The sequence below is a fragment of the Gambusia affinis genome, linkage group LG22 (assembly GCF_019740435.1).
Source record: "Gambusia affinis linkage group LG22, SWU_Gaff_1.0, whole genome shotgun sequence".
Classification (NCBI taxonomy): Eukaryota; Metazoa; Chordata; class Actinopteri; order Cyprinodontiformes; family Poeciliidae; genus Gambusia; species Gambusia affinis.
The window spans coordinates 21,477,382-21,491,800 of NC_057889.1; the positions used below are offsets into that span (position 1 = coordinate 21,477,382).

Sequence of the window (14,419 nt, forward strand, 5' to 3'; positions counted from 1 at the left end):
GCCGTTCTGTAGAGCCTCTGGTTGGGACAAAATACTAATCACTATGAAAAAAAACTACAACAGACACTACGGCAGAGACTGAACATTGCTGGTAAAGAGGCACATGATCCCACTAATACTGTACCCCATGTAATACTGGAGAATATATTTAATATTGTGATACTTTTTTACATTGTTTACATAACATTAGGTTTAATGAAGGATCAGATGGAGAGTTGCTATAGGCAACCAAATCTCCAGTGACAACTAGACCACCGCTGTGAGCGTCCATCTTTGATCCATCAGTTTAATCCTTTGGCACTCACAGTCTTGGGACGATTGCTGTAGTCACATTGCTTTGTGACTTGGAATAGGACGTTCAGAGTCAGACTCCCAGTTGGTGTAATCTTGTCTTCATCTTCACAGCTTGCTTTTTGTTGCTTAAAATGAGCTAAATTAATTCACAATAAATCATTCTGCTGCAATTGTGTTGGAAGCCACGCAATGCGCCACGATGACTCATCTTTTTCTGTGAAAAGTAAAATACCCGACATTTGAGGCAGCGCTGCTTCAGATGTTGGGTCCCGCTTAGTGCTGGAAGGCTTGCTGCTGCTGAGCTTACTTTGAATTTGCTACTAAAATTCCAGTTTGCTAATAAAATCTGCGAGTCCTGAGAGGAACCCAAAAGCGATAAAATGATATAAATTATACAAAATTATACTTGTGCTACTTCCAGTCAGCCTCAGGGTTTCCATCAGAATGCTTCAACATAGAAACCCCAGATGACCTGCAAAACGTATTTTATCAGGGTTTTAAATAACAGATCACTAAATACAGAGCACGGCTGAGAAGCAGAAGAAAAATAAACAGTTTCAACATACGAAACTAATCTGAAACTGTTGCATGGTTTTGGATTCAGCTCGCCTGAGCCAATACTTTATTGAAACACTTTTCTTGCAATTATAGCAACAGACTAACATTTATCTGACAGCTTAAACTCAGATCTAAACAAAACATCTGTGAAGATTAATTTTAAAGTGTTGCCTTATGTTAGTTTTGGACTTTGACTAGTCCAGGATTAATAGATATTCTTCCTCTATTTACTTTTTCATCTTCCTCAACTCTGACTGGCCTGTTCAAGAACATCATTGCGCTACCATGATGCTGCCACCACCACATTTTAATACGAGGACTGTGTGATGTGCAGTGTTAGTTCTGTTTTTCTACACACCATAAAAGTTCAGTTTTAGTCTCTTAATGTTCAGTATTTTTCTTTGCTCTCCAATGGTCGATACTTTTAAAACAGGCAACATTTAGCAATTAAAAAAATACATATGTCTATTATTAACTTTGGTAATCTTAACTAATCCAAAACAAGAGACTGTGAGAAAAAAAAAGTGTATTTATTTTTTTTATTTGGTGTAAACTTCAGCTTTCAACTGTACATGCAATAACCAAACAGCAGTGGCAGCAGCAGGAATACATCAAATCAATTAGCTAAAATGATAGATTTTGTTTTGAAAATTTCATGCAAATAAAATGATTCAGTGGAATTTTTACTCAGAATCAGAATCTCACACTCGGTAATTCAGCGTCTTCTGAAGGAAATTGGTTACATTAGCCAAAGAGGGCTGAATAAAAAGTAATTTAAAAAACAGAACCCTTCTACCCTAAAATGTGCTACTTTTTGTTGGTTTATGACATAAAAAAAATAAAAAATCTAACAAAAACCACTTTAGTTTGTGGTGGTAAGGTGATGTGGGGTATGAATACATGTGGAAGGTGCTGCCGGGTCCCTTACCTGTCCCTCCGCGGGTCCGCAGGGTCCCGGTGTGAGAGGAAGTGTTGACCCCCCCAAAGACGGTCACCCCCTGTCCGACGGGGGCGTGGAAGTTGTTGTAGTTGGGAATGGCAGTGACCCCGAAGTTGGGATAGTGCTGCGGCGTGGGGTCGGCCCCATAGCGGTACCCGGCTCCCTGGGAGATGCTGGCGTCTCGGTCGTCTGTGAGTTTGGTTGCCTCCTTATCCTTGCATTGCACACAGCCCATTATCTATAATCTGGTGGCAACAAACACACAGAGACAGGAAGTTAGGCAGCTGAATGAAGACGTGAAATAAATAGGAGTGTGTGCTTGTGGCTTAACAGAAAGAGTCAGGGGGAAGATCACATCAGTGACGTCAGGAAGCCAAACAACGTCAAGGTTACTTTTTACACTGATTCCTCTATAGTTGGCACCTTCCACTGATCCTTGGCTCAGAGAGGCAGGGAACTCGTCCATACGTATATCGAACACAAACATTGTTTGAACAAATGAATATCGTTCGAGCAAATAACATCGTACACACAGGATCGGTGTGAGAAAAGTTTTTATCCACATGAACCCAAACTAATCCACCTCTCAGTGTTGTTAAAAATATGCCAAACCCATATGGGGCGGTGCAGTGCCCCCTATGGGTCAGCCAATCAGATTGTTTAAAAACCCCCCATCACTTCTTGTTAGAAATTAAACATGGTTCACTTGTGTGGACAAATGTATATGTTTAACTACTTATAAATAGCATGTTAGAATGTAAAGTTAATAAAACACAAACAAGGCGATGTTGATTAGGAATCATGTTAAAGCAACTATGTGGATAATGTAGCATTATTTGTCACAGACGGTAATGAGCGGGATCCTAAGACTCCATCCACACTGGAAACGATTTTTGGTGAGTCTGCAAAAGTTTTTGCAGATGCAGCAAGGTGTGTGTCTACATGGATTTCTTGTCTTGCGAGATAAGAAATTATAATTTTTTAAATCTGAGCTCCAGAGCGGATAAATTCAGTTTTATCTTTTCATTTGACCATGCGAGCTGCGTCTTTCTGTTGTTTTAAATGATGATTTTGCGGCTCTGCCTTAGCCTCACCACCAACAAACAAGGTTCCATTCTGTGTTTTGCGTCGTTCTCTGGCAGTATTACAGCGCCACCGCTTGGCCCGGCAGACCTACTACATCATGTTCTATGGCGCTGCTGCTCGTCGGCAGATGCAAATTTTTTCTAAATCATTCTGCAAAAATATAATGTGCTCTTCTCTGGACTAAATCTCCTATTTGTTAAATATCCACTTCGGTTGGGGTTTTGATGAATAATCGTTTTTAGCAATATTAAAGAGAGATAATCTGTGGATGAGAGAGCAAAATGCAAAAACATGTACTTGTTTGAAATCTGGCTAATCTTTCATGAGGCTAATCTTGAAAAGTGTGGACCAGACCCTCTTTTTATGTGACTCACATAAACCCATAAAAATCTGGGCACTGCTGTGTGGAGGAGCAGTGACGCACATCAGCGCTGTCAGACCCTCCAGGTGATGGCAGCAAGCAGAAAGCTGATTTCATCCTAGAACCCTGACCGGCCTTTTAATTAGAATCAGAACCAATGCCTTCCCTCTCTTTCACCCTCTCCACAGGTGTCCTATAGCAAGTCAGGGCTCAGTTCCAGCGCCAGAAAAAAAACTCAGCAGGAAGTGGCACCAACAGGCTTCTTTAAAGATCCAACTTATGAGTCAATACAGATTCACCAGAAGCGCATTAGGAAATGACAACTCAATAACTGAGCAGCAGCGGACTCCCAAAAGACCTGATAGCATCTAATTGTGAACATGTAAAATGAAAACAGCTGCAGGAATGAGACAGAGAAGGCGGTTTTCTTTCTCGCCGTGTCGTCTCGCTCGTCTGCCTGCAGCGAGCCGCTCGTTACCCGCTGTGCAGAAAGTTATAATGAAGCGTTCCCCTCTAACGGTGTCATCTATAAACAAGTGGCGTGTTGGACGAAGCTTCCATCTTATCAAAACGATAAGATGGAACGACAACCTCCTGAGAAGCTGGTGAAGCCGTCAGACTGCAGGACAAATACAACCCAGCATGCATTGAATGTTCAACCTTACCAGATGGAACCCCTCATTAGCATCCATAACTGTCTTTTTTGGTGCTAGAAGCCTCCTTGCGTTAATTATTATAATATTTAGGCATAATTATAAGTAATTATAATTATAAGTAGGAATTATAATTATAAGTAGGAAGTAGAAACGTTGGCCTTTTGTAAAACTCAGCCGAGGTTGTTACATTCTCTAGGTAATAGCTTTTTTAAAGCCAAAATAATTTATTACTGGGAAAAATTCAAGGGCTTTTCTTAAGGAAGGACTTCATGCAAATAGGAATGCATTGCATCAGTTATAGATATGTAAATAGAAAATACTAATTGAGAAAAAATGTTATAACTAAGTTAAGATGAATAATAACCTGTTAGATGATCCTGTAGATGTAAGAAAGTTGGGTGTAAAAATAATCTCTGAATGTGTAAACACACTTCACGATTGTTCTTTTTGCTTGCTTTTGTTTTAAACGCACTTTCTATATGTACCTTTGTTTATTCTTTTATTATATGTCTAATAAAATCAAACTTCAAGACAGAGGAGATCAGAAATCAATCATAAAATCGATCACTGTCAGATTTTGTTTCTTGTTTTTACTTCTTCTCTTCATTGGTGTCTTTTAAGTTAGAATCAGTGATTGAAGTTCATTTAGTTTAATCCAGGTCAGAGGCCACTGGCGCTCTGCTAGCGGTCGTTGTTAGAGAATTAGCCCCACGCTGAATAAGCCGCCATCACGGTGTTTCAATGTGATCACATGCGGATCTCCCAGGCAGGAGAATTCAACTAGTGGAGAAATCCTGCCTCTTTATTTACATGTTTTTACTGTAGTGAAAGATTAGAGACTTTCAAACTTTTCACTTCAAATTTTATGCGTCATTTTTGACGTTTTTGGCTTTTCAATCGAGAAAATTTAAGATCTGTTGTGCAATATAAAGTCTGAAATGTCAGCGCGCGTCATTGCGCTGGCATAAGGACTTAGTGGATCCATCTCAGGCAGAACAGACGCAATCATGAGGAGTGCGGTCAGAGCTTTGTGCTCGCTCTAATCAATTTGGTTTTGATCTGTGTCAAAGCCATGAAACAAGCAGGCAGAGTCAAAAGCAAAGACTCACACTCCTAGTAAGGGTGATGCATGCCCAGATATCTCTGTCAATAGACTCTGTAATCGTCTGTGACAGGATGAGGAGAATGCATGGTGTGTGTGGGGGACCACAACAGCAGCAATGCTACGCTCAGTCCAAAACTGCAGAGCATAATGGCGCCTGCTCTCAGCAGAAGCCGACAACTTGCTGAGAAAACAAACTGCTTCTGCTTTCAGACTATTTCTAGAATCCATAACCGGTAGAGACGGAGTGGAGCGGCTTTTAAAAAGATGGTGAACTGTTGTATCGATTCTTCTGAACGTATGCAAAGCTGCTCCTTTACTGCTTCTGAGATGTTAACCTGGGACGGATTGGATCAGAACCGTCAGTGCAGATCTCACAACTCCTCTTGGTGTCACCCACAGCATGCAGGGGCTTCAGGTCGCCCACGTGAAGCGTTCCCGTCCTGCTCTGCCTCAGATCTAACGCAGGCGGAACAGAGACAAAATCCTGACAGTAACCGTTTAGTTTCCCACCACAGGGCAGCCAAGGAAAAACACAACAACTTCCTCAATTAGATCACTTGTGATTTCCTTGGTTTAACTTGGTGCAGTCAATCGATTGAAAAATATGATCAGAATAATCACATTCTGGCATAGTGATTAATCATGATTAATCACTATGCTTAACTTTGTAAGCTTGAAATATAAATATGCGCACAGCTGTTCAAGCCCCTCCTGCGGCATTCCAACCAATTAGAATGCAAGAACTGATTTGATTTTGCTGAGGCAAACATACTCCACTGCTACATGAAAACAAGGAATAGCAACTTTTTCAGGGAACACCTGACAGATAAAATATATATTCTAATTACTGGTTCTTCGGTGTCCCGCCCCTCACTGACGCCGTCCTGGGCAACTGACAATATAGCCCATATCAAAAACCGCCACTGTATGCACAACTTCAAAGAATGTTTCTCTGTCTAAAATCAAACATGTCTGAAGACTCCCGGTTTTCCAGGTTTTATTATTCAGGAAGGTATAAAGGAAGTAATTTTGTTTTAAATGTTAAACTCCCAAACAGTTGGAAGATACAACCACTAAACAGAGATGCTCAGAAAAATCAGTAGGCTGTGAAATCACGTCATTTCTACGTCTACCGGACCTGGATACTGACCATTCATCCACAAACACAAAAATCTGACCTTTTTTTTTGATCAGAGAATGCAACAAACCACATCATTAACAAACCTTTCAGAAAATAAGATATATCTTATCTCATCTCTTGGTTGTTGCAGCTAGACTAGAGTTTATGAAGCTTTGTGCTATTATTGCTACAATTTGTTGGTCAGTTTTCCTCCAAAACAAGATTTGGGTTCTAAAACAAAAGAACAATGACTTCTTATAAGGTCAACAAAAGCAGTGGTGTGCATTGCTGAATAAAATGTTAACTGCCATAAATCACTAATTGTAAACAATAGTTCTGCTAACTGCAAGAGACTACAACAGCATTCAGAAGAAGCTAATGCTAAAGCACTAATGTCAATTCATATCGTCTCTGCCAGAGAAAGACTACAACCTTTGAGCACCAATTTAATTTTGACATTACAATTTACATGCTCTGTAATGTACAGTATTTATGCTACATAAATAACTGTTATATATGTTTACTGTCTGTGTTTTAATTTCTTCCTGTATGTTTCTTATTTGAAATAAAGTAATTGGGGGGGAAAAAAAGAATGAGAAGTGAGGAGAGGAAATGGAATTGCTACACATTTCAAAGTAAGAGCATGAATATAAGTGTCTAACAACTTGAAGCATTCTTAAATTGATAACCATAAACTTCAACACAAACTTTACTCAACTGAAAAATTACAAAACAGCCAAGAAATTGAGTGTTTCAGGATTTATAAATCAATACATTTAGGGGAAGCTAAGTGTGCTAAGCATTTTCAAAGTTAGTAGAAGTGATAAAAGAAACATTCGATCTGCTCTTAGCATCTTAGCATTATAGTAGAAGTGTGCCCACCACTGTTGCTGAGGAGCCGTGATGTCACCAGAATGAGGCAGTTCTGAGGTTTGATTGGTTACCTGTGCATCAGACAGGAAGGGTAAAAACAACTCAAGGATTTGATAAATGACACAAAAAGCTCTTGAACAAGAATCAGTGTGTGATGAGTGAGGAGTGATGACTGGTTGCGAACACATTTCCTCATTTGATGAAGTGATGGAGGGGCTTGGTGTAGAATCACTTAACAAGCACCAACATAATCCTAAAGAAAACATCAGTATCAATCATGTCTCATATTTCTGCTGTTGATAAAAGAAATCGCTAAAGTTGACGGGTTCTTAAAGTGACAAAGTCTGCACTCATAAAGCCGGATTCCTCTCAGGCTGCTGCGGGTCCAGTAAGGGCCGGGGTAATCACTGGCTGCTCTCTTTGAACTGAAGCCTCTTTCATCTCCTCTCTCCACACTTCCTGCCCTCTCCTCTCTGCTGATTAATTATTCTTCCCTTGCAGAAAGAGCTGGCACCTGCTGGCTGGAGGGGCCATTCAGCTGCACACTCCCCCGCTAGGAAGCCACTACAGAGGCCAGTTTATCACCCCCTAACTTCCAGCATAATACAAACATTTCAGGTCAGTGTGAATCATTCCCTTGACATTAGAAAAAAAAATATATATATGAAAGAGCGCCTAAGACATCTTTCAGATTCACAGCAGACCTGGAATCTTCTCACGGTTCATCCGTTCTCAACAAGAAATCAATCAACACTAAACCAAAACCCATTAAAACAGCAGCATAGTGCCGGGGCCGGGGCCACATCTACTATTAGTAACTGCAACAGGCAGCTCATATAACACCAGGGCGCTACGTTTATTAGCTTCTCTAATTAGAAGCAAAAACCCGAAGCACCAAAAGGCCTAAGAGGTTGACGAAGAGGTTAGGAAGAAGAAGAAGGCTTATTAAGTCAGAGCAAAATAAAGGGCTGTCAAGAAACACAGTGGAGGGGGCTGATCAGAGCCCCCCCGTCGCACCATGGCCGTGTGCCTGGATGAATTATTCATTGGCTGGTTCTGCTGACCAGAAGGTTTGCTGCTACGTCTCAGGGGAAGATTTTAAAGGTGTGGGTGGGATTCACTAAATGTAGGGGAGAGAAGGCTGAGAGTGGCTGATGGAGGAAAGAGGGTGGAAACAACAGATAAAAGCTGTGCTGCCTGTTGAAGGGTTAGTGTTACTAAAAAGGAATGCACTGACGTAAAGATTTGGGGTAATATCAATTCCGATATTAATTATATGATGCTGACGCCAACTGATATTTACCAAATCTATATTTAGGAGTAGGGCTATACATTACTGTACTCCTACTGTGATATTATATATATATGAAAAAAATGAAGAGCCAACTGCACTGAAAGCCTCCTGATTCTTCCACCAAATATTGATTTCTGAACTTTTCCTTAGTTCAAACATTAGTATTGTTGTTTCTAAATGAATATCAACTTATTTTATTTGCATTATTTGAGGTCTGAAAGAACTGCAGCTTTTTTTGTTATTTTCACCATTTCACATTTTCTGCATATAAATAAATACAAAATTTTTTGCTTGGAATTTCAGAGACATGTTGTCAGTAGTTCATATAATAAAAGAACAATGTTCATTTTACTCAAATATATAACTATAAAAAGTCAAATCAGAGAAACTGGTAACTTTAGGTAGCCTCTTAATTTTTTCCAGAGCTGTATAAATAAATAAATATCTGCTATTAATATCTGCAAATTTTTACTTATCAGACTGAACTGAAATGTTGAAAAGTGTCTGACATTAGCCAACACCGATTTTAAAGATAATATAATGTGCTATTTTCTATAAAACCATAAAAGTTTGGAAGACAGGTTTATTTTAAAACTGAAAAAGTGGTTGTCTGAATAATTTCTTCCTGGTAAGAGCCTAAGAAAAACAGCTTATAGAAAAAAACTCACAAAAAGATGCACTTTTCTCAAATCTAACCCACGATGGACAGTGAGAACATGCAAGCTTCATGCAGGAAGACTCCGCTGCTCTGTGACCCAATAGCTGATGGTTTCTGCTGATGCAGGAGGGTTAGCCATCTTCCATTTGAATTAACTTCCAGGGTAAAATTGTCCTGCACACTCGCTAGAACTGTCACTACCCGCTTAGAAAAAAGTTAGTGAATTATTGAGCTGCTTTGACAAAACTGACCTTTGAGGAACCAGAATCCACTATCATGACAGCTGGGGGACGCCTCCCACCGGTGGTCAAAATGTCAAGAGACAAAGCGTCCAGCGCTGCAGATTTCTGCCCCGGCTGTGTCTGCAGTGTCCTTGTTTGGCTTGTTCACCCAGCAGGACTGCAGACAACGCAACCAAAGCTGCCGTTTCTCACCGCGCTGTCAAACAGGCATTAATTATTCTCTTCAGTCTGTATCCGTGCTGTGTCCTTCATCACAGGATGAACAGGAGCAGAGGAAGAGGACGAGGAGGAGGAGGAAGACACTTTGGAGTAATAATGACGTAAAACGAAGAGAAAAGCAACACGGGGAATATATCTGTGGTAGAAGTAATGAAGGTTTAAGACACTCTGAGATTTGATTTTTGTTGGAAATTATTTTAAAAAAATACTAGGTATACACCATTTACTCAAAAGATTATGACTATTTGCTTAAATTAACAAAGTACTACTTCCACTTGCAGATTTCCCATGTTTCATGTGAAAATATCTGCCAATGTAAATGGTGCCATTTATTCTGCATTAAAGAATTATTGACATTAGAACAAGCTCCTCTAATTTGCAGAAAAGTTACTTGTAACTTAGTTTAGTGTTATTTTAAGTCTTCAGAGAAATTTGCACTAGAAAATAGACCAAAATACTTGGTATGATTTTGTGTTTTTGCTAGGTTATAGTTAACGAAAACGAATGAAATTACAACGTTTGTTATAAATATATGATTGTGTGTCTTTCCTCTGCCTCTTTTATCTGCTCACATGCACACTGCTGCACCCTCACATAACCATAACATATCAGACTGGCGACAGTCATTAACTAAAGTAAGAAAAATCTAAAACTAATCAAATTAAAACTATAACTAAAAAATATTTAACTAATAAAAACTAGCAAACATGTTCTAAAGACTAACTAAGACTAAATAAAACTGAACTATAATGAAAAATCCAAAACCATTCTAACCCAGGTGCTATGATGGAAAGGGATGATCAGTGTTATTTTGCCTGTCAGTGGTCATAATGTTATGCCTGATCACTGCACTATACTATGAACCTCTGAGTGTCACGCTGTGCTTGTTGTAGGCCACTTCTTAGAGACCGTTCTTGTGTTATGACAACAGAAGAGGATTCTCCTTGACTCCTGTCAGAGCGAGGGGCCCGGGTTCCGCCCGGGGCCCCGCTCCGCTCGGCAGGGGTCAGTGGGGGCCACCTGGCACAGAACGGAGGAAACGCTGCGGGCTCGGCAGCAGCACCTGCAGCCGGTCCTGCCTGGTTCTCCTTCATCTAAACACAGCAGAACGGAGCCAGCTCGGGTCTGCTAACGGACCCCGGCTGGTTGGGAGCGAGCGGGAAAACGGTTCTATTTACGGCTGCCCTGGAAACTGGCAACAGCTGCTCCAACTGTGGGATATGATTTATGACCAAAGGACAGTATTAATAAAACAGAATAAAAACATTTCCACTGCCTCTCTGTCTGGAGCATCTCTAGAGCAGATAGAGCCGGCTGGGCGGAGCTACTGATGTGACATTCAGGAACCATCTGATCCTTTTGAAACTGCTCTTTACCCTGAAAGGAAGCACTGCAGTCACAGTTAATGACTTACAAACCGCAGTAGTTCTTAATCTATTGAATTTATAAATATATTTATTTAATGTGGGAAAAAGTAAAGTAGAAGAAAGGAGCTGGAATTTTATATTTTATGAAAATACATTTTTTCTTTCTGTACTTACGTGACGAGTCAACTTTTTTTGTTAACTTCACTCACAAAAACAATTAAAACAAAACTGTTATGAATGGCTTGTTCTTAGGAAAACATACATTTTCAAGACCTGATCATTTGACCGACTCCTTGAAGAGAACAGGTCCTTCATAAGTCCCACCACTAGGTGGAGCAGAGTGAGGGAGGCTGAAGTTCTCACTTTTTTCACCCCCTCTCTGCTCCCCAGACCCCCAACAGGAGAGCACCTCTAACAGCCGTCATTAAGAGTCAAAGAGTGGATCCTCCGTCTTTCATCCCCGCCCTGAATGTCAGCTTGCTGTTTTCAGACTAGCAGCCAGAAAGCACAGAGGTGGGGAAGAAGTCAAATTTGGCTGTTATGGATCTATATTTTTAAGATGCTCCCCATATTTTAGTGCACAGCATGTGCTTTCTGGTTGAGATTACAGGCTTCAAGCTGTCAAAGCTGGAACAATCCGTCCTGCCGCTCTGCTTAAGTGTAGCTCAGCTGGAGGAAGCAGCGAAGCCGAGGTTAGATCACAGAAACACAGTCCTCCTGATCTTTATCTGCTCCAAACTTTCTCTCCTGCCCCGTTTGCAGCTCTTCCTGGATGATGCCCAGGGTGCAGCGGGGGTGTGTGTGGGGGGAGAGGGGGTTCTCTGTGGCTTCCAGCTCCTGCCAGTCAAAACAAGGCGAGGTGGAGTCAAGCATGACACCATTGTGTCAGGATGGCTCAGTGTCAGAAACAGAAGCAGCAGGGTGAAGAGTTCACATGTGGACAATAGAAAAGAAAACTCCTCCAAGGTGGAGACTCCCAGTACTCCTGATAACAGAGTCAGCCGCAGGACCAAGACTTTAACAGGACAGAAGCACAATGTCCTTGATGACTTTGGAGTGAAAATAACTCTCGATGATGACTCCTAAAGAAACAGCTCCAATCTGGCTCTGCCTTAGACTTACAGGTGAAGGAACAGGTGAAATAACAGAATCCTGATAAATCAAAACACATCTCATGTAATCTCTTGCAAGTCTTACTAGAGGTGCACCGATTCATTAGCCTGCCGATTTCCTTTTGTTTGGGAGCTCAGTGATTGGCTGATCCTTCCATGTGAAGCCGATCTTATTTACCTCAGCAAAGGTCTAAAATTCAATGACAGTCCTATTTTCCTCTGCTGTGAGAGAGGTTTGTCTGACAGACTGGTCCACCAGGTCATGTCTGCACTTTTGCAGTTAATACTTACCCCAGTGTTGTCAACTTGGCTACTCTCTTGCTATATTTAGCTACATTTCAGTAAAAAAAAAAAAAATGTATCGGCTAAAATCAAAATCAAGAGGTCAGGCTTTTTAAAGATCAGTAACCAAGGATTGGTCGAAAAACTGCAATCGGTGCAGCCCTATATGACACAGATCTTATCTTCCGCCATAAAGAATCAGCCACTGTCCTTTAGCTCTGCAGAGAGAGAGAGAGCTGACTGACTTAATCCCCCGACTCACGTCTACACAAGCGTGGTTTTCAAATGAAAAAAATCAGAATCAGCAAGTCAGGCTTCTTAACGACAGGTAATCTTTACTACTGATCAACTGAGGTCAGATTTAACACCGAGAGCTGAAGAGCATTACTAACTCCAGAGTGACTTCATCAGACTCTTAATGTATTTATTACTCATTATTTTTAATGCATCAACATCAGTTCAATATTCTGGCATTATGGACTAATTCCATTTGATCCCAACACAGTGTGGTGATGATAAGCAGTGTTAATAGAACATTTCTCCATCTCATAACCATTGAAACTGTAAACTCCATGCTTGTTCCAATGGATGAAATCTTTCTCATTATGAAAGATTTCCCTCTGATTCAGAGAAAACTGGGGTGTACCAGGAGAAAAATTAAATATTATTGTAGCTTACATTACACAGGTTACTTTAAAGAGTCGTAGATACTGATGGCTGTGGGCAGGAAGGATCTCCTGTAGTAGTCAGTTCTACTGGGACCTGTGGATGTCTCTGACTGAAGACTGTTGCATATCAGACAAGCTGCATCAATAACTGATTTTAAATCTTGTTTTTACTCCCTGACCTTAAACAAAGTGAATCAATTTCTCTCTTTTTAGTTTTCTGTGCCTGTTCTAAAACATTTTGGTCAATCTTCTTGTTTTTAAGATGATCTATGAATAAACTTGATCGATTAAGCTTTTGTCATAAATAAAATGTTTATATTGCAAGGGATTATAAGAAAAATTACCTGGAGGTGGCAATTAATTCAATCGGTAACAAATTTTTCTATCAATTAAAAAATAGGTTAAAAAAAAGGATAAAACTACAATAGTAACACCAACTACTCTACAATCTGTTACTACAGCTTGGAATTGAAGTGCTATGAATATGACAGCAAACACTCAGGCTATTTTAAAAAATAATGAGAAGATAAAAAGATAATGAAAGTATGTAGAACTCCAAGACTAACAGGCTAATTTTGAGTTTTCTGTTCTTATTCAAATTTAATTTGAAAGAAATAAGAAATCCCATGAAGAATTTGACATCGCTTACAACAATATTAGCCGTGTGATCAGAAATAGAGCTGGAGTCTGAAGGGAGGAAGAAAATTATTAAGATAATTATCTGTTTTATAGGTTTTAAAATGGTTCTGAAGAGACTAATTCACTTACTTAATCAATAAACATATTTTTTATGCCGTTGTCTTCAGGTTGTTCTTATCTTCAGTAAAGGTTTTTCTCTGTGTGTGCTCCATGTGGCTCTCTGTTATTAAAGCTAAAGTAATAAAAGTGTGAAATGTGAGGGGGAAGCTCTCCAGGCCTTCATTAAACGGCCTAAACCAAGTCAGCCGGAGAGCCAGAAATGGCCTGAGCTGCTTGATGTGAGCCCTGCAGACGTGTGCTGACAGCTGACCTTCTGTTCTTCTGTTAATAATGCAGCTGTGTCCAAGACTTGACCTGGCAGCCCCCGCAGTCCTGCGTCCCCCTGGGCGCCCGATGAATCAACACCAACACTAATGGCTTCCTCCTCCCTCTTCATTGCAACAAAAATACAGACAATTATCATTTTATTACAGTCAATTGCTTTTGAAAGTTTGCCTCAGAGGCAACAAGAGACTACGCTCTAACCACACTTTGAGGTCTGCTGTAAGACTTAATTCTTTATTGTCGACTAGGGATGCACAACGTATCAGCACTAACAACTCCTGTAATTTTTTAAATATATCGCTATCAGTCCAACATATTAACAATTGATGTGTATTTCCATCTTGTTGCCATTTGTTTGTGGACAGGACAGGTGGAGGTTGGTTATTATGTGACAGAGAGGCAGTGCAAAGGATTGTGGGAAGTTTAACAGAAGCAGAGAAGCAGCGGTGAAGTCTGCCATGTGGCTAGACCTGTCACCAGAAATTCTGCTGGAGGATAAAATAGTCCCAGTAAATATTGAGATAAACGATAATGTTGCTTCGAGAAATTTCAAGCAATATC

General features: G+C 40.3%; 1 protein-coding gene across 3 annotated transcripts in view; it reads right to left on the reverse strand.

The window, feature by feature from the left end:
* Positions 1-14,419, reverse strand: part of fynb (FYN proto-oncogene, Src family tyrosine kinase b) — a 69,542-nt gene that overhangs the window by 22,787 nt on the left and 32,336 nt on the right. For all 3 annotated transcript variants that reach the window (XM_044105653.1, XM_044105652.1, XM_044105654.1), the window contains one exon: positions 1,781-2,037. In XM_044105653.1, coding sequence (XP_043961588.1) covers positions 1,781-2,027 — 247 coding nt within the window. In that variant the 5' untranslated portion in view covers positions 2,028-2,037. The remainder of the gene's footprint in view (positions 1-1,780; positions 2,038-14,419) is intronic.